Source organism: Diadema antillarum, unplaced genomic scaffold (genome assembly GCF_040938485.1).
Source record: "Diadema antillarum isolate AM-2024a unplaced genomic scaffold, OU_Dant_1.0 seq00001207_RagTag, whole genome shotgun sequence".
Lineage (NCBI taxonomy): Eukaryota > Metazoa > Echinodermata > Echinoidea > Diadematoida > Diadematidae > Diadema > Diadema antillarum.
In genome coordinates, this window is record NW_027272000.1 from 223161 (window position 1) to 247327 (window position 24167).

Sequence of the window (24167 nt, forward strand, 5' to 3'; positions counted from 1 at the left end):
GATTTTAATGAAACATCTACCCGTCCATTTACTTGAGTTGACTTTTCCTTTATTGACAATTTTAACGTTTAGTAGTCTAAAATGTGTCCAAACAATATGTCCAATTACATATTTCTGGATGGGGGGGGGGGTCGAAAAGAGATGGTCTAACGAAGCCACCGGTCGCTCACCCTCCACGTGAAGTCGAACTAAGCCAGTAAATATCCCGTCAGTTGTATTAACCGTGCAGGTATATGTTCCAGCATCAGCCAAAGTCAGCGAGGCTATAGTCAGGTTGACGTCCAGTACTGCATCATCATGGGTACTGGCGAGGGTGTACCTTGATGTCGTGACATGTTCATGGCAAGAACTCCGCTGGCAATTATTATACGTTGCCAAAGGCAAGCTTCTGTCGGAGCGACCCCACCGTAGTTGATGCAGTCTCTCCCCAGTGGACGGGTCGAGATGATAAGTGCAGGTGAGCACCCCAGTGCCAGTTTCGACAGCTACATTGCTGGTGCTCGTCGTAAGTATTTGGTCCGACGCTCGGAAAAGGGTGACTGTGTTTAAATATACAAATTTAGAATGCACGACAGGTCTTATTCTGAACTTGAATCATGGGACGCAATTTGAAAGAGTACCCTCAATAGAGTGATCAGTTCTACGCCCAATTATGATACATTTACTGTAACTGTTACAGAATACAAGAAAAATAGTCTTAGTCAACAGGTAGTTATATACCAACTGATAATTACAACTCTGTTGACATGTCGCCGGCGACATTTTCAAAGCTCAGGAGACACACCGATATTCTTTGCCTGTAGGAATTTCGAAATGGTGATAATTATGAGGTTATTCACCGGGGTAGTTTCTCAAATACTTAGCACTCCCGTTCCAATTTGTCCAGCCAATAAGTGCTAATTTTGCAGGATAGGCAGATAGGCCGAACTAACCCCCCCCCCCCTTAATTCATGTCATTTTAAACAATGCGTTTTCAGTTTCGTCGGGTGCATTCTGGAACGTGCGAAAGTCCGTTCCAATATCATATTTTGTCGATCAGAGTGAAGTGATATAAATTTTAACATGGCGTGACAGATTACTCTAAAACTAAAAAAAAATAATGATAATAAAAATAAGATTTCACTAATATTTTTTCCGTTTTGTTCATGATTATGGTTGCAGTCAGTCTTGCAAAGTTAACTTTAAACATGACTGTTAGGGGAATAGCAAAGTGAGTATTTTTCCCCCTTTTTTTCTTCTGTCATCAGTCGTATTTCATTCCAGTCTTTCAGCAAAGGGTTTTGGCAAAATCCTCTGAACAGGGAACTACACAACCATCAAGCTGTTAAAACCATTTGGGACATTGATGTAAACTACCACTGCCATATGCTATGACACTGACATCTCTCGTTTGTCCGTCTCGAGAAATAGGCAGATAGGCCGAACTAACCCCCCCCCCCCCTTAATTCATTTCATTTTAAACAATGCGTTTTCAGTTTCGTCGGGTGCATTCTGGAACGTGCGAAAGTCCGTTCCAATATCATATTTTGTCGATCAGAGTGAAGTGATACAAATTTTAACATGGCGTGACAGATTCCTCTAAAACTAAAAAAAAAAAAATGATAAGAATAGGATTTCACTGATATTTTTTCCGTTTTGTTCATGATTATGGTTGCAGTCAGTCTTGCAAAGTTAACTTTAAACATGACTGTTAGGGGAATAGCAAAGTGAGTATTTTTCCCCCTTTTTTCTTCTGTCATCAGTCGTATTTCATTCCAGTCTTTCAGCAAAGGGTTTTGGCAAAATCCTCTGAATAGGGAACCACACAACCATCAGGCTGCATGGGCGTCACCAGGGGGGGGGGGGGGGGTGCGTTGGGTGCGAACGCACCCCCTTCAGATCTATTAAAAAAAAAAAAAAAAAAAAATCAGTCTGCGAGCGATCTCAAGGCCGGACGCTAAATGACTATTCTTTCCTATTTTTTATTCTTTTATTTTACACCACGGACAAAAAAACAAAAAAAAAAATTGTGGGCAAACCAATTCTCACCCCTGGTTTTGGCAGCACTGCTTTTATACATATCTACTAGTATTCTATACAGTGTTTACTATCGACCGTACTGTACATCCGTACGGTACGGAGCACGTACACGTTTGCATGTACGTGTGCTACTTACAAGTATGTAGGGTCTATGTACGTTACTTCTGTCCTATCCATATTGCAAGCCCAAGTGCGAGCCTTAACCTCATTAAAAAAAAATGGAAGGGCAAGCATATCATTTTGCCCACCCCATAAAAATATTGGAGGGGCAAGCATATTACAATTTTGCCCCCACCCCATAATTGATTATTCCAGAAATGAGAAGATTGTCTTGCTTTTGAAAGAAAACAAAACTGTTGCCTCCATAAAACTATTGAAAGGCAAGCGCACCATTTGCCCCACGCCACATAATCATAATTCCCGCGATGAATCTGTCCAATTATTTCACCCAAAAGCAGTGGCGTAACCATGGAGGAGGGGGGGTGCCCCCCCCCCATCCGCTTGTAAAAAAAAAAAAAAAAAAAAATTACCAAAATAGTAATTCGAGGGTTAGTAAACTACTTTTGAATGAAGGGGTGATCAAGAAATAAGATATTTTTCTATGATTTCTTTTAAGCATAATTAAATAGGTATATAGTTTGAAACATTGTTCAAAAAGCCCGGAGCCGACAAATAATTGTGATTCAGCGTGATTCCTGGTTGGCATTCTGCATATAAGCAGGATGTGCGCAGTGTACTCAGAACATCCGAACGGCAAAAAGAGTCGCTGCAATGTTGCGCAATGTGATGTAGAATGTACACCTTTGTACCTTACTCTTCGTTATATCAAAGCTAGATCATTGATTTTGCAGTGTTGCTTTACATACTAGTCTATATAAAATGTCTTGCATTGCCAATAAAAAGACTTGACCTGGGCTAATTCCTAACTTTTCCATGTATACGCACACACAAACAAACACGCACAATATTAGGGGATGCTCTAAAGTGCAGATTTTGGACATCCTTGGTCACTTTGGACATTCTTGGTCACTTCGACGCCACCTCGCTGGTCATACCTCCCCCCCAGTCATGAACATAAATCGACACCCTTGACTACCAGTGTAAAACCTTGACTACCTGTAAAATGTCGCTCGCTCGCTCGCATTTAGTCGTAATGCCATTCTCCTGAAGTTGCTGCCAGTAATTGCCGGCAGTTGCGCCCGGTGCGCCCCCTTAAATTTCAAAAGCGAAAAAATATAGCTACAAACGGCAGTTTTTGGACTGTAGACTAAAATGTCACAATTTTCAAGCTCGCTCGCTCCGCTCGCTCACATTCAAATTCTCCTGATATTGCTGCCAGTAATTGCCAGCAGTTGCGCCCGGTGCGTACCCCTTAATTCGAAAGAAAAAAAGATATAGCTTCAAACGGCAGTTTTTGGTCTGTAAAATAACAAAATTTTCAAGCTCGCTCTCTTTGCTCGCTCGTATTGAATCGTTATGCAATTCACCTGATGTTGCGGCCAGTAATTGCCAGCAGTTGCGCCCGGTGCGCCCCCCTTATGATTTTCAAAGCGAAAAAAATATGGGTAGGAACGGCAGTATTTGGACTGTACAATGTAAAATTTTCAAGCTCGCTCTCTTCGCTCGCTCGCATTGAATCGTTATGCAATTCACCTGATGTTGCTGCCAGTAATTGCCAGCAGTTGCGCCCGGTGCGCCCCCGAACTTAATTTCCAAAGCGAAAAACTATGGCTAAGAATGGCAGTTTTTGGACTGTAAAATGTAAAAATTTCAAGCTCGCTCGCTCCGCTCGCTCGCATGTAATCGTTATGCTCTCTTGATATTGCTGCCAGTAATTGCCAGCAGTTGCGCCCGGTGCGCCCCCTTATGATTTCCAAAGCGAAAAACTATGGTTAAGAACGGCAGTTTTTGGACTGTACAATGTAAAATTTTCTAGCTCGCTCTCTTCGCTCGCTCGCATTGAATCGTTATGCAATTCACCTGATGTTGCTGCCAGTAATTGCCAGTAGTTGCGCCCGCTGCGCCCCCCCCCCCCCCCCCTTGATTTCCAAAGCGAAAAACTATGGCTAAGAATAGCAGTTTTTGGACTGTAAAATGTAAAAATTTCAAGCTCGCTCGCTCCTCTCGCTCGCATGTAATCGTTATGCTCTCTTGATATTGCCGCCAGTAATTGCCAGCAGTTGCGCCCGGTGCGCCCCCCTTAAATTCCAAAGCAAAAAAATATAGCTATACAAACGGCATTTTTTTTACTGTAAAATGTCAAAATTTTCAAGCTCGCTCGCTGCGCTCACTCGCATTTAATTGTTACGCAATTCTCATGATGTTGCTGCCAGTAATTGCCGGCAGTTTAGCCCGGTGCGCCCCCCTTATTTCCAAAGGGAAAAAATATGGCTCCGAATGGCAGTTTTGGGACTGTAGGACAACAGGCACTTCCACACCCTCCCCCCCCCCCCCCCCTTGCTACGCTCCCTCGCATACTAACACCCCCCCCCCCCCCAAGATAAAATCCTAATAGCTATTACGCCGGTGCCGTTTACCCGCTTAGTTTCCCTAAAAAAATAGTAAAAGTCTATATTATAGGGATTGAGAGTCTCCTATATTCCAAATGTCTGTCCAAAAAATCTCGTTACATTTAGTGTCAAAACGCACCCCCCTTGAAAAAAAGCTGGTGACGCCCCTGGGCTGTTAAAACCATTTGGGACATTGATGTAAACTACCACTGCCATCTGCTATGACACTGACATCTCTCGTTTGTCCGTCTCGAGAAATAGTAAAACTCAATTTCTCAAGCTAGATGGATGAGAATAAATTTGCATGTACGTAATAAGGGTTAGACAAACGCTATGCCTATACATGTAAGCACGTACAGCCCTGAAGTTAATCTTCCCGACTCGGCAATTCTTAAAAGTGTGCATAAGAAAAACAATCCAGCTAGTTGATCGGACAATAATCTGAATGAATAAATGTCAGCAACAAAAACATGGAATAGATGTTGTATTACTATTCCCTCCCATCTATTTTTGTTTAAGCCTAATTTTCTCTATCTGCTTTTTCCCAAACTGTCTTTGTCGGTTCACAGTGCTGTGCAAAGAAACTTCAAGAAGTGCATACCATAACAACGTCAAATCATTAATGATAATAATTAGATTTATTCATCCATTATAGAGTATACTGACCTGTCACATTTTTTCTTGCAGCACTTACCTTGAAAGTACAAGAAATACAGAAAATGAACGCAAGAGATGCAACACTTATACATTTCGTCTTGTATATGGAGATGTGAATGTATTCCACTTGATCAGCTACAGGAAGCCATCGATGACTGAGACTGAAATGAATTCTGAACTAAACTGAACTTACTCTGAAACTTTCTTTCATAATTATGTCGAACCTGTTTTGTCAGGCCTGTTTGTCAGGAGGTTGGAGCATTTGATAAAGAGCTTTGATGTTACTGAAGGAGTTTTGGTTTTGCAAGGCGATTGCAGAGCCATGGGACTTTAACAATTAACATTTTTTTTAGATAATGAGAAACATCTTATGAAATATGAAAGCGTATTTAATTTAATGAGGAATTCAACGTTTATTTGATGAAAATAGGTTTTGAAATGGCTGAAATATCCAAAGCAGAACGATTCTGAAAAAGTGTGGACACCTTTTTTATTTTGTTTATGGATATTTCGGTCATTCCAAACCCGATTTTATCAAATAAACTTTGAATTCCTCTTAAAATGGTATGCTCTGTTCTATCTCATAAGTGTTTTCTTGGTATCTCGCAAAAAGTTAAGGGCCCAATTCTCATCTCCACCAATATTGTACCATCCCTTTAAAGTTGACCAGTCTCGGTAACGTGAGAAAGAAAAACGGTTTTATGACAGATGGATCCCAACAAGAGGCCCTTAAAGATAACAATGAAAATGCATTAGATCTGTCGTCCTTATGACATGATACATACTATGGTATATGTTTGAAATTGATAGTCGAAGGCCGTTTTAAGAAAAACCCTGCACAAGATTTGAGAAGAAAGAAATAGAGAAGAAGATGAAGATTAAAGAAAGAAGATTAAATAATTCATACAGATATAGAAGGTGGTCCGAGAGGATACCGAGATCAACTAATCAAGAAATATTTAGATCAGTTTGGTGCTGCTGTCTAGAAACCTACACATTGAAGGGCATATATGCAGAACTTTGGTGTGAAATATTCAACGTATTTTGCACTTTCCTCAGATATAATCATATCTCTTCTGGTGTACGCTCTTATGTAAGATATTTGGTTCTAGCTTGATTTACATTCAATGTGACTGGGCATCGGTTGAGATAAAGCGGTGGATATTCACAGGTTGAAAGTTGTGAGTCTCATTAAACCTCATCTAGTCGAAAGTGAGACAATAGGTGAGACGATGGGTGGAAGATTTATGTTATCCGAATGAAAACTAATGATGACAAGGCTCGAAAAACATCAGCAACTGTAGATGAGTCATCTGGCCGTGTTGCATTTGATTATGATGTATCATAGAAACTGTTTGAGAGACCATGAACGTAATTTGACTACAGCTTCCAAACCATGAGTCCATGCACGTAAGATCCCGCTTTATGTAGGCACGGTTTAAATATGCTACGATCTGGCAGACTCGGTAAATAGCCTACCTAAGGGTGTGTTATTAAGTCGATAAATTTACTGTACATCATGTGATTAATTGTCATTACTCCCGCCAGTAGTATCATGCTAACACTTCTAGTCTATGTTATATATCTCCGGGTCACCTCTGTTGTATCCACTGAGCAAAGCATTACGTGCCAAGGAGCACAATCACATTAAAGGGATGGTATAGTATATTGGTGGAGATGAAAATTGGGCTTTTAACTTCTTGCGAGATACCAAGAGAACACTTATGAAATAGTACAGAACATACCATTTTGAGAGGAATTCACAGTTGATTTGATGAAAATCGGGTTTGGAATGACTGAAACATCCACAAACAAAATAAAACAAAGCGATCGTAATAAAAGGTGGGTCCCATGCTTTATTAAAGTCGCTTTGTTGTGGATATCTCAGCCATTTTAAAACCAATTTTCATCAAATAAACGTTGAATTCCTCATGGAATTACATGCTCTTTCATATTTCATAAGAGGTTTCTCATTATCTCACAAAAACAAAATGAAACCTGAAATTAGGTCTCAACCAAAACTATACGATCCCTTTAAAGGTCCTGCTTACTTTTGGGAGCAGTGATATAAAAAGATGAAAACCAATATATCACTTTTGATGCATACATGTAGGTTAGTTGTATCACAAACATTCTACCATATACAAGTTTTGCACTAAGGCCTACTAATGAAATCAGAACGACATGTATAGAGAAATATGTACGGTCTGAACAGTGTCCCCTCGTCCGATTTCTCTTCGCTATTTGTTTAGTGCCTGCCTGCTCCATCATATTTTGCGACAGTACAAGGTCCAAAGTTCATGTAATGCGATCATACCTGTAGAAAGTAACTGGATAAGTGGCTAGGATGCTAGTATAGCCTCAAGACAGTGCCAACTTTATTTACTTTCTCGAGTGTGTCTTTCTAGTTGCAGTATCCTCATAACCATTGTGAGCATTTTTTTAGATAAATCTTCTTCGTGTTATCACCAGATGTTGTTAGCATCACGTTTCCCATAGCATACAACTCAAAGTATGTTGTACTGCTGTGCGGTAGATACTCACTTGCAGTGTACACTCAACCACAGTTGACACGTTGACTAATGCTCACTCACCTCTTTGTTCTTCGTGAAGTCTGCTCATGAAATGAGTATGAGTCTCAAGCATGTAACACTGTCGCTCCTTTTGGGAGCAGCGTCTGGTAAGTATATGCCTGAAAACATATTCGCGTTTGGGAACAACCTTGCATTATTTATTGTGCCGACAGAAGAACTGCACGATTTTTATACTCCATTTTGTTTCCATCTCATACCGCACCGTTGTGGGTTCTCTTTTTTCTTTCATTCCAAGGTCATTGCGAAGCGCCTTCATGGATTATCATGTTCATTACTCGTGCTTACCTATCAATATAACTTAGGCACCGAGATGTTGCAAGTTAGTCCTACCAACTGTGATTTCATTCCCGATTCATCCCATGTAGACCTATAGTACAATGGTATAAAAGTATAATAATGCTTTTACACAATAATGTGTTAAAAGATGTCCCTTTTGCAATTCCTTCCGATATGTGTATACTATAACGCAAATATAAATTTAGTTCCCTTTATGTATGCACACGATGCACATTGGATTATATATAGGCCTATATACATATATATATGTATATATACTTTTAAAAATACTTATTTATTACTCTACCCTCAGCTAAAAAAAAAGATAGTAAACACTTTTTCCAGTTAATATTTTTCATAGAAGATTTTGATAAAAATCAATGTGTGATATACCATATCAAAGATTGTTTAACTGGCTATCAACCTGGTAGGTTTATACAAAGGGAAATTTTACACATGAGTGAACACATTCGCTTTTGTCTTCCAAGGCAGAAAACTAAAAATTGTAGAGTTGGGCATATTGGAATTCACTTGCAAATGCCCTCCAAGATAGCAATGATAACAAAAGACCAATTTCATGCAATGAGAGACGTGAGGGAAACAGCAGAAATACGTTTCGTTCCCTTGTTTCCCTTTATATTCAAAACAAGAAACAAAGTGGGGAAACTGAAGGTGGAACATAAGCATTTTCCATCAATTCAAACTTTAAATGACATAGAGAGTAAGGGATTTAAGGATGCACGAGACAAATTCAAGAACCAAATGTTATTTCAAATTTTCTTAATTTGGAATAACATTTAATATTACGCTTTCTTTGTTACTATAATTTTTCTCATATCTTTTGACTGGAAAATTTGACAGAAAATTCTTAATTTTGCTCCATTATTTTTGCCTTTCCTTATCTTTGGAGGGTTACAGAGACATTATTGAGATCATACGTTGATTTTTGCAAATTAATTTGCAGTTCTTTTGTGTTGAATTTGTCATTATTATATGGAAGAGCATATGGGCTTGAATAACAACTTGTCCATTTTGCAATTTTTACTTTTGTGCCTTGGAAGAGAAAAACAAATGTGTTCACTCATGCGAAAAGTTAACATTTTCATTGACATACTGGGTTGATAGCTGATTAAATTACCTTTAACATGATATATAAAACACCCTTTTAAGTCAGATGGTCTATGAGAAAAATAAACTTGAAAAAGTGTTTACTTTCTTCTTTTGCCGAGTGTTTTTTCATATCTTCATTCATGTGTATAGGGCCCCTACAGTGAATACGTGGATGAAATTTGTATTTTGAAAATAGTGACGAACATTTTACTTTTAATCTGCATGACAAATCGTGACAGCAAAACAGACAGTACATCAAGCCCAAGAGTCACGAGGGGTAAACTTGTAAGTTATTTGAGCTCAACCTCTTACTCGTTGTCAAAGGAAGAAGTTCATTCTTAAGGAAAAAATACAGCATTGAGGAAAGAGGGTATCATAATTCAGTGGTGTCTATAAAGTTTCAAGTTTCACAATTGTTTTCACTTCATGCGATGTGTTCTTAGCTCCCGTGAATTTACGACGTCTCTATCATTCAGTGCTATAGCTTAAACACGTAGAGTTACCATAATTAATTGGGAATTTGACGGGCTGGTCAAAGATTAGTTCGGCAAGGAGGAGTATTGCACAATTACAGTGAAAATTTGATCAAAATGAGATAAAAATCAGCGGAGTTATAAAATTGCGAACTAGTGTTATACAGTTTCAACGGTTCTCGAACAGCTGAAATGAATGCAAATAAGTGAGCTGGTTGAAAGTTGAAAGTTGAAAGTTCAAGTGTGTTTTCATTTCCATGAAATAAACAGGGAAATTGTATACAATATATCAGCAGATTATCAATAATAATTGCAAACATGTAGATAAACAAACAAAATATGTGGAAAATGAGTAACAAAAAAGAGAGAAAACATAATTGTAATTCTTAATATATACGAAGGGGCAAAATAAGTAACGATGGGGATGAAAATGGAGGACTCCATTAAAAAGGACAAGTTCACCTTCATAGACATGTGGGTTGAGTGAATGCAGCAATATTAGTAGAGCACATCATTGAGAGTTTGAGGAAAATCGGACAATCCGTTCAAAAGTTATGAATTTTGAAAGTTTCTGCCCAGTCACAGCTGGATGAGAAGACTACTATAGCTTGTGATGACACATGAGTACAACGCTATAAAGAAAGTATAGAGAAAATTCAACTTATTTTCACTTTTCTCGCATAACAAAATAACACTCGACTTCTCTCTTTCAGAAGGCAAGGGGAATAATTAGTATCCTTACCATACATCAGTTACAAGTCCAAGAAATGTGCACCTTATTCAAAAAGTAAAATTTTGTGAAATTCTCTTTTTATTTTCCTTATATCGTTGTACGCATGTGACATCACCCACTGTAGTAGTCTTCTCATCCAGCAGGGATTGCGCAGATACTTTAAAAATTCAAAAACCTTTGAACGGATTGTCGGATTTTCCTCAAACTTTCACTAATGTGTTCATCTAATGTTGTTGCATTCACTCAATCCACATGTATATGACGGTGAGCTTGTCCTTTCAATAGCTTGTACGTTGTGGGACCCTCAGAAAATACATAAGAAAACGAATAATGAATTAACGAAACTATAAATCGATGTAAAACAAGAGCAAGCGAACCAATGTCATGTCCTCAAAATTTGCTTATAACATGCACAGGCACTACCTTTCACTTTCTTTTTATCTTTCATCCTCCAGTCTGTCCATTGCAATGTAGGTCTATTATAATCTTGTTTCTGCATTTTTTTTTAATTCGACCACAAGTGGTTTTAGCTATGGAAGATGTCATCCTGACAGCCGGCGCCATGGAGCATATCAGATGTGTGTCAGAGATACCACCTGACTTCTCGGCCATCTGGTGGTACAAACTCGACCAAGACCTTCACTCAATCAAACCTCCTGTAGCCCAGTATCCCGGAAGTCTTGATCAGATAGACGATAGATTCAAGATAGTTCAACCGGCCACCCTCCGGATAAGTCCTGTAATCACTGAGCATACAGGCTGCTATCGGTGTATTATAATTGCAAGTTCATCAGCCACGATAGTGCGTGAATACAACGTTTCTATTGATGGTTAGTCATGAACTTTCTGTCATTGCTTGGGAAAGAAATATCTGATAATTGCATTATTTCATAAAAGTCACTTAGTTTTTCTAATATAGGACTATATCCTTCTTTGATGTTCAGTAATCGCAAAGTCCATTTTCAATTAAACAAAAGCCTTGTGATGTAAAGAAAGTTACAAGATGGTTTATCATATCAGAAAATATTCTCAATGCTTCTTTGCCAACAATAGGCTTCACAAGTTTTTGTAGCCATATTGTGCTACAAATTCCCATGGGAAGGTTGATAAAAATTTCTTAGCGTATTTAGTCTGATGTTTGTGTGTTTGTTTAAGGGCTTGTCTAGGTTATTTAGGGGCATAGCTTTCATCCACGAATACATGCATTGGATGCTTTCTTAATTTTGTCATCTTTGTTAAACACATTGTTCTGTAGAGGCTAGTGCATTTCCAAGTGTCAATCTAATGGCTGGTACCAAGGATGTGGTCCCTTGCATCCGGAGAAGGCAATTAGATTTGGTCTCAGTTGAATGGTACAAGGCGGGAAAACGTAACGAATCGGGAGATCAACACGCCAAACTTGTGGGCAAGTTCGATCCAGAAGAAGCCAGGGTTCCAATAGCTGGAGTCCAGGTTTTAGCCAACACTTCTCTCAGCATTGATAACGTCATTCCAAACCACGCCGGATCGTACAGATGCGTTGTAAAAAAGGACGGCTCATCCTACCAAACGGAGTTAACAGTGAATGTACTCGTGGATGGTGAGTTTAACTTCATTGTCAGTATATTTCACTCTCCTCACTGTAATTATACGCTGACACTTTAAGGATAAACAGCTCTAGATCCAGATGTTTGTTCGTACCAGACAACAACATGTATTTCGCTCCGAAGGCTTAAATACTTTCAAACATTCAATCTTTGTTTTTCCTTCCAAAAGCTACCCATATCCAGCCCTGTGAATTAGGTGGGTAACAGTGTTCGGTTCGGTGTTCGGTTGTCACGTAACTCCAAAACCTTCAGGACAGACATTATGTTGCTTGGTTCAGTTGAAATAACTTTCCTTATCATATTAATCTCGCTCATGTTAATACGCGTCTGATTAAATAATGCATAAACCAAGCTCGGGGATGCGTGTCTGATAAAAAATCCATTACAAAAACTGTCTTTTCCAGACAAGACATCAATATGTTTTAACATAGGGTATGCCCTATTTTGGAACCTTACTGGGACATAATGGTTTCTGATATCAGATCGTTGTTTCGGGGTATCGTACATATATATTATAGTGCTTGTATAAGACCTTGAAATTGCATGATCTAAGACATTAAAGACCCTATCAATGTGGGGCTGCGTATGTGAGTGCAATTTTCTGCATATGTTTATCATATATTCCACAAACTGAGGTGCTTACTTTTGTTCCTTTTCTTCGACATTTCATATCTATCTGCATCTAATGATGTTTCCATCCCCTGCAGAAGCCGCTGTCTGGGCGAAACACATTACCTTGACCATGGGCTTCCTCTCTGTTATCATTCCCCTCTCATGCGCCGGCTACAAGAGGGTATGTTTCAATGGTTACAGTTCCTTATTCCGAGGGTTCCTCAGTCCGAAGGTTCGTTATTCCGAAGATTCGTTATTCCGGAGGTTCGTTAATCCTAAAATGAAATGAGGATCGTTATTCCGAAGGTTCATTAATCCGAAAATGACACAAAGCTCGTTATTCTGAAGGTTCGTTACGGACCCTATTTAATTTCGGATAAACGAACCTTCGGAACAAAGAACCCTATTTCATTTTCGGATTAACGAACCTTCGGAATAACGAACCTTCGGCATAACGCCACAAATGTTCGTATTAACAAACCCTTTTTCATTTTCGGATTAACGAACCTCTAGGTATAGGGGAGTCGTGTGTTTCGGGTTAACGAACCTTCGGAATAACGAACAGCACCCATGTTTCATTTTGGGAGAAATTTTCGTAATCTACCTGTTTAATGGAGGTAATTACATACCCACTTCTTTCCCAATTTAAACAGAAGAGAGCATCGTCGGACATTATTATTCATGTCTCGAGTTTGCTCCCGTTAGCAATGTACGAAGTTTTGTAATTCTGTTGATGAGACTCTGGACGGTATAAACATTGGTAAAGGTAGTCGGGAGAGGCTTGGGGCGGGGTCCTGCAATCGAATCGACGTTCAGTTTTAGGTGAAACAGTGATGTTTTAGGGTTGTTTGTTTTGCTGTTGTTGTCGTTGTTGTTTTTGTTGTTGTTGTTTTCCGATATGAAGCCATGTTGTTCTAACCATAACATAAGGATGATAACCTCCTTAAAGTGTTATCCTGTCTCTGATGCCTTTGTCACAGAAAGTCTTGGATGATGGAAGGGGAACATCAACTCATATTCAGGGATGAGGATAAACTCGCGGTACCCAGGAACCACACCTTTCGGTCTGCATCCGCTCATCAACCACACTGCACCTGGTTCTCGTGGCCGAAACCGCTGTTTCCAATCTGTAGATAGGTGTTTGGTTTGAGGCTCGTTCTGTGGCTTGTAAAGTTTACTGAAATAACTGGAGTATCATTTGCGCAAAAACGTCAGAAGAAATTTGCGATGTGATCTAATGAAGAGGTGGTCGCATAACAAAACGTTCCGTTGATATACCTTTAGTAAAATACGAGAAGGGACGTGGTGATTGAGGCAGATGGTAAAAAGCATACACAAATATTGTTGATTCAGCTTACTCCCTCAGTGTTTTAGCATTTAGCTTGAAATTTGGCACATGTGACCACAATGGTTCGTAGATGTGCAAACCTATTCTTTCGTAAATGTTGAATAATGGGTTGCCATGCTAACAGTCTTTGAGAACGTTGCTTGAAATTTTGCACATGCGACTGCTATATTACAGAAATGTGCCAACTTCATCTTTCGTCATTGTTGAACGATACGTTGCCATGGTAACAGTATATTTTGAATGAAAATCATAAAAATTGGGAATTCAGCTAACTCTTATTTTTTAGCATTTGGCTTCAAATTTGGCACATGTAACCATTATATAACATAATAACTGAATAATTACTCCCCTTACTTATATTCTTAATCAATCTTTGTCGACTGGAAAGGTCCCTGAAAAGATGAAAATTGCTAGAGTCGTTCCCATATTCAAAAAGGGTGCTGAAGAATCGGTTAGCAATTATCGTCCAATATCTCTTTTAACTTCAATTTCAAAAATCTTAGAAAAGCTTGTTCACAAACGAACTCTTAGATTCCTTATCAACTGCAGTATTCTTTCGAATTTTCAGTTTGGTTTCAGAAAACAGCATAGCACAACCCACGCTTTGTTAGCTTTCATTTCATTTCATTTCACACATGCATGTTCACATGCATGTTTGTTTTTGTTTTTTTTTCATTTCCAATCAAACACAGGTAATACACTTTGACATGATTACATATATTGGAACATAATAAATAATTGCTACTTCATTGATAAAGTAGCACATGCTTTAGACGACGCTTCCCATACTATAGGTGTTTTTCTCGACTTCTCGAAAGCGTTTGATGCGATAGACCATGATATTTTGCTTTATGAGTTAAGCCATTACGGCATTCGTGGGACAGCTCAAGATTGGTTTAAAGACTACCTTACTAATAGAAAGCAATATGTTTACGTAAATGGACATGAGTCTCTCTTGAAAACAACTTCTTGTGGTGTCCCTCAGGGTTCCCTAGTTGGCCCGTTATTATTTATCTTGTACATAAACGACCTCCAAAATTCGTCCCAGATTCTTTCTTTCATATGCTTTGCTGATGACACAAATTTATTTCTTTCACATCGTAACTCAAACACGCTTATACATATGTTAAACAATGAACTGAAATTTGTTCAGTCTTGGATCCACGCAAATAAGTTGTCACTAAATATTGATAAGACGCAATATATGCTGTTCAGCAATTCTCTGAACTCTGTTTCTGATTATGTTAAGATCAATGGTATCAATTTAAACCAGGTAAATAGTATCAAGTTTCTGGGACTTTACATTGATAGTGATCTATCCTGGAAAACCCGTATTAACTATTTAAGTAAATTTTGTCCAGAAACATTGGAATTTTAAACAAGCTGAAATATAATTTCCCCATACATATATTACAAATTATATATTCAACAATGATTTCCCCTTACCTCAAAAGAATTCTAGTATGGGGTAATTCGTCCAAATTTTAGCTTGATTCGCTTTTCCTTCTTCAAAAACGCGCCATCAGAATTATCAATAACGCCGGATATTTATCTCATACAAATGAATTTTTTCACAAGAATAAAATTTTGAAATTGATTGATTTGTTTAATTACAATCTAGGTATTTTAATGTATAAATGCTCCAGGAATGATCTTCCTGATGTTTTTCTTCACATGTTCAAAAGAAACTACTCAGTTCACAATTATCCCACCCGCCAACGGGACGCTTATCACCTTCCACGTACTCGCACAATTTTCGCGATGAAAACTATTATGTATGCGGGGCCGAAATACTGGAACGACCTCCCCCCCCCCCCCTGAACTCGAAGGTTGTTTATCACTATCATCCTTCAAATGCAAATTAAGACAGTATTTATTGAATAATTACGCTACATTAGCTCATTGAAATTCTGTTTTGTGCTGTCCAGGACTACATTGTATCCCGTTATGCCGTACTCCAGGGTTGTTGTCATGTTAAACCAGACTTTAAGAGCCCAGCTGTTTGCGCCCTTAAATTCTATCACTGTGTTTATGTATATTTTTCCTTCTTTAAAGATAGCTGGGACGAGGAAACAGCTGGTATTTCACATTCTCACTGCACTGCAACTGGTTGTTGAATGTCTTTTTTTTCTGGATTTGCAGGTGCATGTGTTCCCTTCTTAATACACGCTTAATACATCCCTCCTTAATAATGTGTACAATGTACACATTTCTAATACTGTCTAAACGGTATCATTGTTATTATATATTAAGTCATATTGTATTGCCAGAACGACAATGGTTCATCCGCCTATATACAGCATGTGGCTTTTCCGTCCCCTAACCTGCACTAGAGAAGAATTTGCTATATAACTGTATATTTGTACTTTTTATTTTGTTTTTCTCTTATGTTCCGGTCATTGTTGTACCCGTGCTCCCCTTCTCAATCTTAAACTCGTTTTTAACCGGGACCTACGCTCAACAAGCTCACTTTTTAAGTAGGTTCCTTCATATTTCTTTAGCATTCATTCACAGATTCCAAACTTTAACAGATCGACCACTATTATGTTTTACATATTTGCAATATTCTATGTATGTCATGTATTTCATTTAATTTTGTTATATTTGATGTAATTTTTCATCGAGAAATATGAAAATAAATTGAAATTGAAATTGAAATTGAAATATAACCTAACTGTACAAATTGATCTTTCGTCTTCCTTGAACGATGCGTTGCTGTAGTAACAGCATTTTTTCACTAAAAAGCATACACAAATATTGTGGATTCAGCTTAATCCCACAGTCATTTTTCAATTTATATAGCTTGAAATTTGGCACATGTGACCACAAAGGTACTTAGATGTGCAAAATTATTCTTTTGTAATTGTTGAATAATGGGTTGGCATGGTAACAGCATATTTTGAATGAAAATCATCAAAAAATACTGTGGATTCAATTAACTCCCTCATTCTTTGAGCATTTTGCTTGAAATTTGGCACATGTGACCGCTACACAGAGCGTATCAAAAAAGGTATTCCAACTTTGGAGGGCTGCCATTTCTTAATTGTCAGTTATGAAGAGCACAATGTTAGTTGTGAGGAAAGAAGGACTCTTCCTCTTTCCATTAATGCCTAATTATTTTGACAAATGTCATGCATGACTGAGCACATGGACTTTAAAGACAACAATGTAAAATTGCACTTTTTCCAAGTTTGTGTGTTATTGTGAAGGAACAGTGCATGTCTCACTGCATGGATGAAATCTGTCAATGAAGGTGGGCAAATCATCAGGCCAGCCTGCACGACAGCAGATTCGTGTTCTACGGTTTCTTTGACGTTTTATGGTTCATAACCTTTATCATGGCCGCGTTGTCGATATTTGGTCTTCCCCATTAAGGCAAAACCATTATCCATTTTACTGACAAAGATGTGCAAACTTCATCTTTTGTCATTGTTGAAGAATGTGTTGCCATCATGGCAACAGCATATTTTGAATGGAAAATCATACTAAAATACTGTGAATCTAGTTAACTCCCGGAGTCTTGAGCATTTGGCTTGAAATTTGGCACATGTGACTGCTATACTACATTCATGTGCATATTCATTCTTTTGTCATTGTTGAACAATGTGTTGCCATGGTAACAGCATATTCTTAATGAAAATTAAAAGATACTGTAGATTCAGTGAACCCCCTCAGTCTTTAAGCATTTTGTGTGAAGTTTGGCACATGTGACCGCTATAGTACAAAAATGTGCCAACTTCATCTTTTGTCATTGTTGAACGATATGTTGCCATGGTAACAGTATACATGTTTTTTTGAATGGAGATCCTAAAAAGTTGGAATTTAGCTAACTCTCATTTTTTTCTTACCATTTGGCTTCAAATTTGGCACATGTTACCACTATATTACCTAGCTGTACAAAATTGGTCTTTCGTCACTTTTGGAAAACATGTTGCCATGGTATCAGCATATTTTTAATGAAAATCATACATAATATTGTGGATACATCTATCTTCCTCAGGTTTTGAGCATTTGACTTGAAACTTGGCACATGTGACAGCTATGATATATACTTGTGCAAAATTTTTTGTTAATGTCAAACATTGTGTTACATGTTAACTGCATTTTGTAGTGAATATCATAGAAATTGCTGATTTATTTACTTAACTCACTCAAGCTTTGAGCACTTGACTTTAATAAGGTATGGCACATGTGACTATCAGTGAGCGAAATATACATTTGATTAATGATGAACAATACATTGTCTTGGTAATTGTTTTTTTTTCTCTCTCTCTCAATAAGAGGCATACAATAGATTTCGTTTTGATAGTTTTCGTTGAGATGGAACTTCAGGTTTCCACCTTGGTTAGATAATGAGAAACTTCTTATGAAATATGTAAGATCATGTAATTCTAAGAGGGATTCAAAATTCCTTTGAAGAAAATTGGTTTTGAAATGAATAAGATATCCAACACAAAGAAATCCTAAAAGGACCAGCCGTTTACTCGAATCGCTTTGTTCTACTGGTTTTGAATATCTCAGCGATTTCAAAGTCGATTTTTCATCAAATAAATTTTGAATTCCTCTTAGAATTGTGTGATCTGCAACATTTCATGAATGGTTTGTTAGTATCTCGCTAAAGGATAAAAGCTCAATCATCATCTTCTTCATGGTTCAATACTATATACCATCCCTTTATATGCCAAAACGAAAGAGCTAGTTAGATAGAAGACTGCAAAATCTAAAGAGACATTTGATGGGCCAGTAAATCAACAATGGCCTTACAATGTCTGTTAGATAAACAGGAGGTGATCTTTTTTCACGACTAAGATGAATTGCACCACCATAATTATCGATTAATCTAGATCATGCAAATAAAACTTCACATAACACCTTTATTACAGAATGACAACAATCTGTGCCTGATGCAATAATTGCTACCAAGTCTATCTATTTGTCGGTGTTGTATTAATTATTTGTTGTCTGTAACACCCCTTACTCTCCCCCATGGTGTAATAAAGTAGGGTGAACCTAATATACTTTTCATAATATTACACTATATTTCAAATTGAAATTTTTCATTAACTGGATGATGATCACAACAAATATGTAAAATTAGTTGCTACGACTTTGCCTCAATTATCTCACACGAAGTGTACATCCGCCATGGTTAAGGCTAGCGATACATTGCTGTTACAGCAAAGTATATTCCCGCCAATTCTAATCATACACATTTTACACATACATACGGACACACGGAAAGAATAAGGAGTTATCAGTTTTGTCATTCATTTTTCTTTCATTCTACTTCAATGTTTTAAAAGAAGCACTGCTAGAATTCTACTTTTCGAGTCAATTTGAAGGTATACATTGCCAATGCAAACCATATGATGTAGATTCAATGATTTATTGTGATTTTTTTTTACTCCCGTTGAAGTAAATATCTGCTGGTTCGAAGGTAGCATTAACACGAAAGTCATAATCGTACTCATTATTTGAATTGTGTATAGAGTAACTGACGCAGACATAGGAGGTAAATTTAATTTAGCTTTATGATTCAAATGTGGTGTTTGCACAGCCAGCCAAAGTCTAATGTTTTATTTACAGTACATGATTTTTTTTTTTTCAGGTGAGCCTCTGTTGTCGCACGCAATGCCCTTTAATATGTTCATTAAAACATGCTCAAGTTCATGTTTAAAATAATTTTGCGTAAAGATCACACTGAAAATTCCAATAAGGTTAATAAATCAACATTACCGAATTCACAATATTGTCATGTTTTCCAGAAACAGTAATACCAATAGTTATTACAAAGCACATTCCATTAAAGATCTTATATAAAATCATGTTATATAACAGAACAACTACATAATAGTAATAATAATAGTGAGACTCTTATAAAGCGCACATTTCTACCTAAAAAAGATACTCAAGGCGCTATAGAACAGATTGTGTCACGTTACAACAGTATCACAGAAAATAATAAGACAATAAACCAACAAACAATAGGTCTATATACGTACACATACTATACATACAGGTATACAATAGATTGTCAATTTGAATTGAATATATATGTCTTGAGATTCTTTTTGAAACCATCCATGGAAGATGCTTCCCTAAGAGATTTTGGTAGGCCATTCCATAGTTTTGGACCCTTATATGAAAAAGCCCGATCCCCCCAATTATGCTTGATTCGAGGTACCTGTAATTTTAGCGAGTTTGATGAACGGAGATTACGTGGTGGTTGGTGAAGATGAAGAGTATTTTGAAAGTAGACAGGGGCAAATTTGTGCAATGTACGGTAAACAAGAAGAAGAATCTTGAAGTGAATACGTTTTTCTACAGGAAGCCAGTGTAGGTCCGAAGTATTTGGGTAGTATGCACAGTTTTCTTCTTTAAAGTAAGTAATCTAGCGGCACAATTCTGAAGACGTCGCAGTTTACTGAGTTCTTTTTGTGGAAGGTTGCAAAACAGAAAATTGCAGAAATCTAGACGAGACGAAATAAGAGCATTCATCAGTTTTTCTGCTGCTGATCTAGTTAGATATCTCCGAACTGAGTCCACGTTACGCAAATGAAATCTTACAGATTGGGATACATATGAAATGTGGTCTTTGAATGTCAGATTTGCATCATAAGCAACACCAAGATTACGAACTTTGTTCGAAGGCTTGATATTACTATTGCCAATTCTAACATAACATGTATCAGACTTCACTTTAGACAACATCTGTTTGGATCCTATCAGAATAAATTCTGACTTACTGTCATTAAATTTGAGACCATTTCTTTCCATCCATGCCTTAACATCATCAAGACATAATTCCAATCGTTTTACAGCTTCAGAGAGTTCAGTCCTGGTTGGTGAAAAAGATACAAATATTTGTATATCATCTCCATAACAGTGATACTGAATGTCGTGTCTTTCAAAAATGTGTCTAATCCTTGAAAGATATAATGAGAATAGAAGTGGTCCACCTACAGACCCTTGCGGGACACCACAGGTAAGTGCAGCCGGATCAGAGTTACTGTCATTGATCTTAGCATATTGTGAACGGCGTAAGATTGAAACCATTCTAATGCAAGTCCTGTGACACCAACAGATCTGAGAGTCTGGGTGAGAATGGAATGGTCAACAGTAGTTTATATCAAAAGCTGCCGACATATCAGTAAAACAACTGCAGTGATATTCCCAGCATCCATCTTGATCAGTTAGGTCAGTAAGTAATGTCTCTACACTATGATCAGGGCGATACGCTGATTGGTGGTTATCAAGAAAATCATTCTCCTGCAAGTAGTCTCGTAGGCGTGAAAAGGAAACACGTTCCATAACTTTGCCAACAAATGGCAGGTTTGAAATTGGTCGATAATTGTTTAACATATTCTTATCTGAATGAGGTCTTTTGAGGGTTGGAAATATCACAGCTGTTTTCAATTCATTTGACACAACACCTGCTGCAAAACTGCCATTTATTATGCTCGTAATGGCAGGGGCAGTCACTGATACACATTTTTTGTATCAGATCCGTACACAAAGGGTCTAATTAACATGACTTATTTGGAGACTTCATAATAATATTCTTAACCTCAGTTACAGAGGTTGGATTTAGTGAGCCTAATTTTGAAGTAGTTGCAACTTTAGCTTCACTTTTAACCACACGGACACATGGTAAGGATAAGCGTATATTCTTATCGACGAAAAACCGATTAAACTGGTTAGCCAATTCTTTGTCAGAAGAATCATGCTCAGGTAGAGGGGATTTCTGTTTTCTGCCAAGAAGCTTGTTTACAACTTGAAAGAGTTTCTTTGTGTCTTTTCCACAGTCATTAACTTGTTTAGAGTGATATTCCGTTTTCGCTTTTCTGAGTAGTGAACGGACATACTGACGTTGTTTACAATACAACTGCCTATCAATCTCTAACAACGATTTCCTCCATTTTCTTTCTAATTGCCTTCGACGCAGTTTCGCACTTGCAATTTCTTCATTGTACCATTGAGTGTTTGGGCGAAGGGTAATACAGCGCTTCTGGATAGGGGCGTACTTGTCCAGAACCGTCGACAAATTGCTGATAGCTTTTTCAACATTTTCAGCACTTGAGCAAATAAAAGGAAGAGATTCCATCAACGGATCTTTACGCAGCATACCAATGTTGATTGATCGCACTTTCCGGGTTGATATCATTTTCTTGTAGGAGATTTTGACAGGAGTGTTGATTTCACACATTATGGCAGCGTGGTCAGAGATGCCCTCACAGACCCTGATATTTTGGACAGTTGTCACATCATCTTGCCTTGTCATGAGCAAATCAAGTATATACCCTCGGGAATGGGTGGCTTCTTGTATATGCTGCTGAAGATTATGACTAGCTATCAGATCTGTGAACTTCTTGGTATTAGGCGAAGGCAGATCCATCTGAATGTTGAAATCACTTGATACTATGAGGCCACTTCTCCGTGGAAGTTGTTCATCCAGAAGAGTAGAACATTCTTCAAGGAAATCATTGAATTGGTTTGGATTAGGAGGTCTATATACTATCATTAGGTGAACATTCCTTGTCGTATGCAGAATTTCAATCTGGATCAACTCGAAGGTGTTATAGTTGCATGAAGAGCTGATGATTTCATGTTCCAGATTGCTCCGGATGAGCACTGCAACACCGCCTCCTCTCTTGTGCTTACGTGGAACATGTCGGAATAAAAATCCACTTAGAGTAAGAAGGCCAACCGTAGCAACGTCATCTGGCGACAGCCACGTTTCGCATACACCGATGACATGAAGATCATTCTCAGTTGCAATATCAATGAAATCTGCAGGTTTATTTTTCAGTGATCTTGCATTCATCATGCAGAAGGAGATATTCTTTGTTGACTGAGAAGGCTGAAATATTTTCTCATGACATTGCTCGGTACTTTGCTTTGCTGTGGAATTGGATGTACTAGAGGCAGGAGAACTTGTCTGCTGGTGAGTCATATAGTGCCTATTCAATTTCTTTATACATGTACTCTTCTAAAAAAAATAAAAAAATACTGCTCCTAAATCACCACCAGTCTACAATAGATACTGACTTCGAATAGAATAAAGGAAAATATGCTAAAGGAGAAAAAAACAGGACTGAAAATGTTCCCTCTTGAGGGGGTGAATAACAGAATAGAGTTGGTGTAAAGTGAATTTTGAGTGAAATGTTTATTTTCACTCATTTTGGGGTGACCTCAGGGTCAGGGATCACTCAAAGATTTGTTATTGATCCCCGAGGTCACTTCAAAATAAGAGAAAAAAGGCATATTATACCATGGTTGCAAGAATTAGTGTTAAACTCAAAAGGTCTCAACTCATATTTTATTGCCCATTGTTTATACCTAGCACATGTCTAGAGGAACCCGTCATGTCACGCAGATGTGCATTATAGGAAGGTGTCAAAAATCGTAAGGAAGAGAGTCACACTGGCTTACATAAAATGATGCACGATGAGATTCAGAACGCAAACTCTTACACAGTGTAGTTCTCACCATCATGCACTTTTTGAGTATGCAATTATTTTTTTTTTGTTTGTTTTTTTGGAGGCTTGGAGGCTTTTTGGAGTGGGGTATGTTCTTTGTTCAAATGCACACAATAATCATTTATGTTTGTCCATGTCAATGACTGCCAGTCAAGGCGTAACAAATGTATTAAATATTGTAATCTCAAACAGTACTTCAGTTACAAAGTACTTATAATACGTCCCAGCTCTGTATCTTAGAAACATGTAAACTACGTTCGAACATAGGAGGTAATTAGTAATATTTGCTTGTGTCTGTGTGTCTTTTACTTGCATGAAAATATTTGACTCACATTAAAACTGCAAAGATGCCTCAATATTCAAGTTGTATCCAAATTGATATGGTCTCATGTTGGTAAACACTTCAAATAAAGCTGAACAACTCTCTACATGCACGTGCCATAATAATGAGAAGTAAATCTTTGTGTTTTTCCTCCATTAAAGAGTTAACACAGTCTATATACCAACAAACTCAAACACCGGCTCACTGCATAATTTGTCAAGGCAGAATATGACTTACAGAGTGGACAAAATTATACATACTTTGATTATTCAACTTATGGGTGAAGGAAAGGCATATTTCCATACTGACTGTAACAGGTTCACAAGAGAAGATCTCGACCTATTAAGCCCGCCGCACTCTATACGACTCACGACTATACGACTGACAGAATTTGGATCCGAAATATATCAACACACCTCAAAATAAACACCCATGTTTATTTCAGATC

General features: G+C 37.8%; 1 protein-coding gene across 1 annotated transcript; it reads left to right on the forward strand.

The window, feature by feature from the left end:
- Positions 1–7533: 7533 nt before the first annotated feature.
- Positions 7534–14532, forward strand: LOC139744749 (uncharacterized). The gene is made up of 5 exons (XM_071655172.1): positions 7534–7866; positions 10894–11202; positions 11628–11951; positions 12666–12751; positions 13551–14532. Exons 1-5 carry the CDS (start codon positions 7812–7814, stop codon positions 13596–13598), a joined length of 822 nt encoding a protein of 273 aa, XP_071511273.1. The 5' UTR covers positions 7534–7811; the 3' UTR covers positions 13599–14532.
- Positions 14533–24167: the final 9635 nt, after the last annotated feature.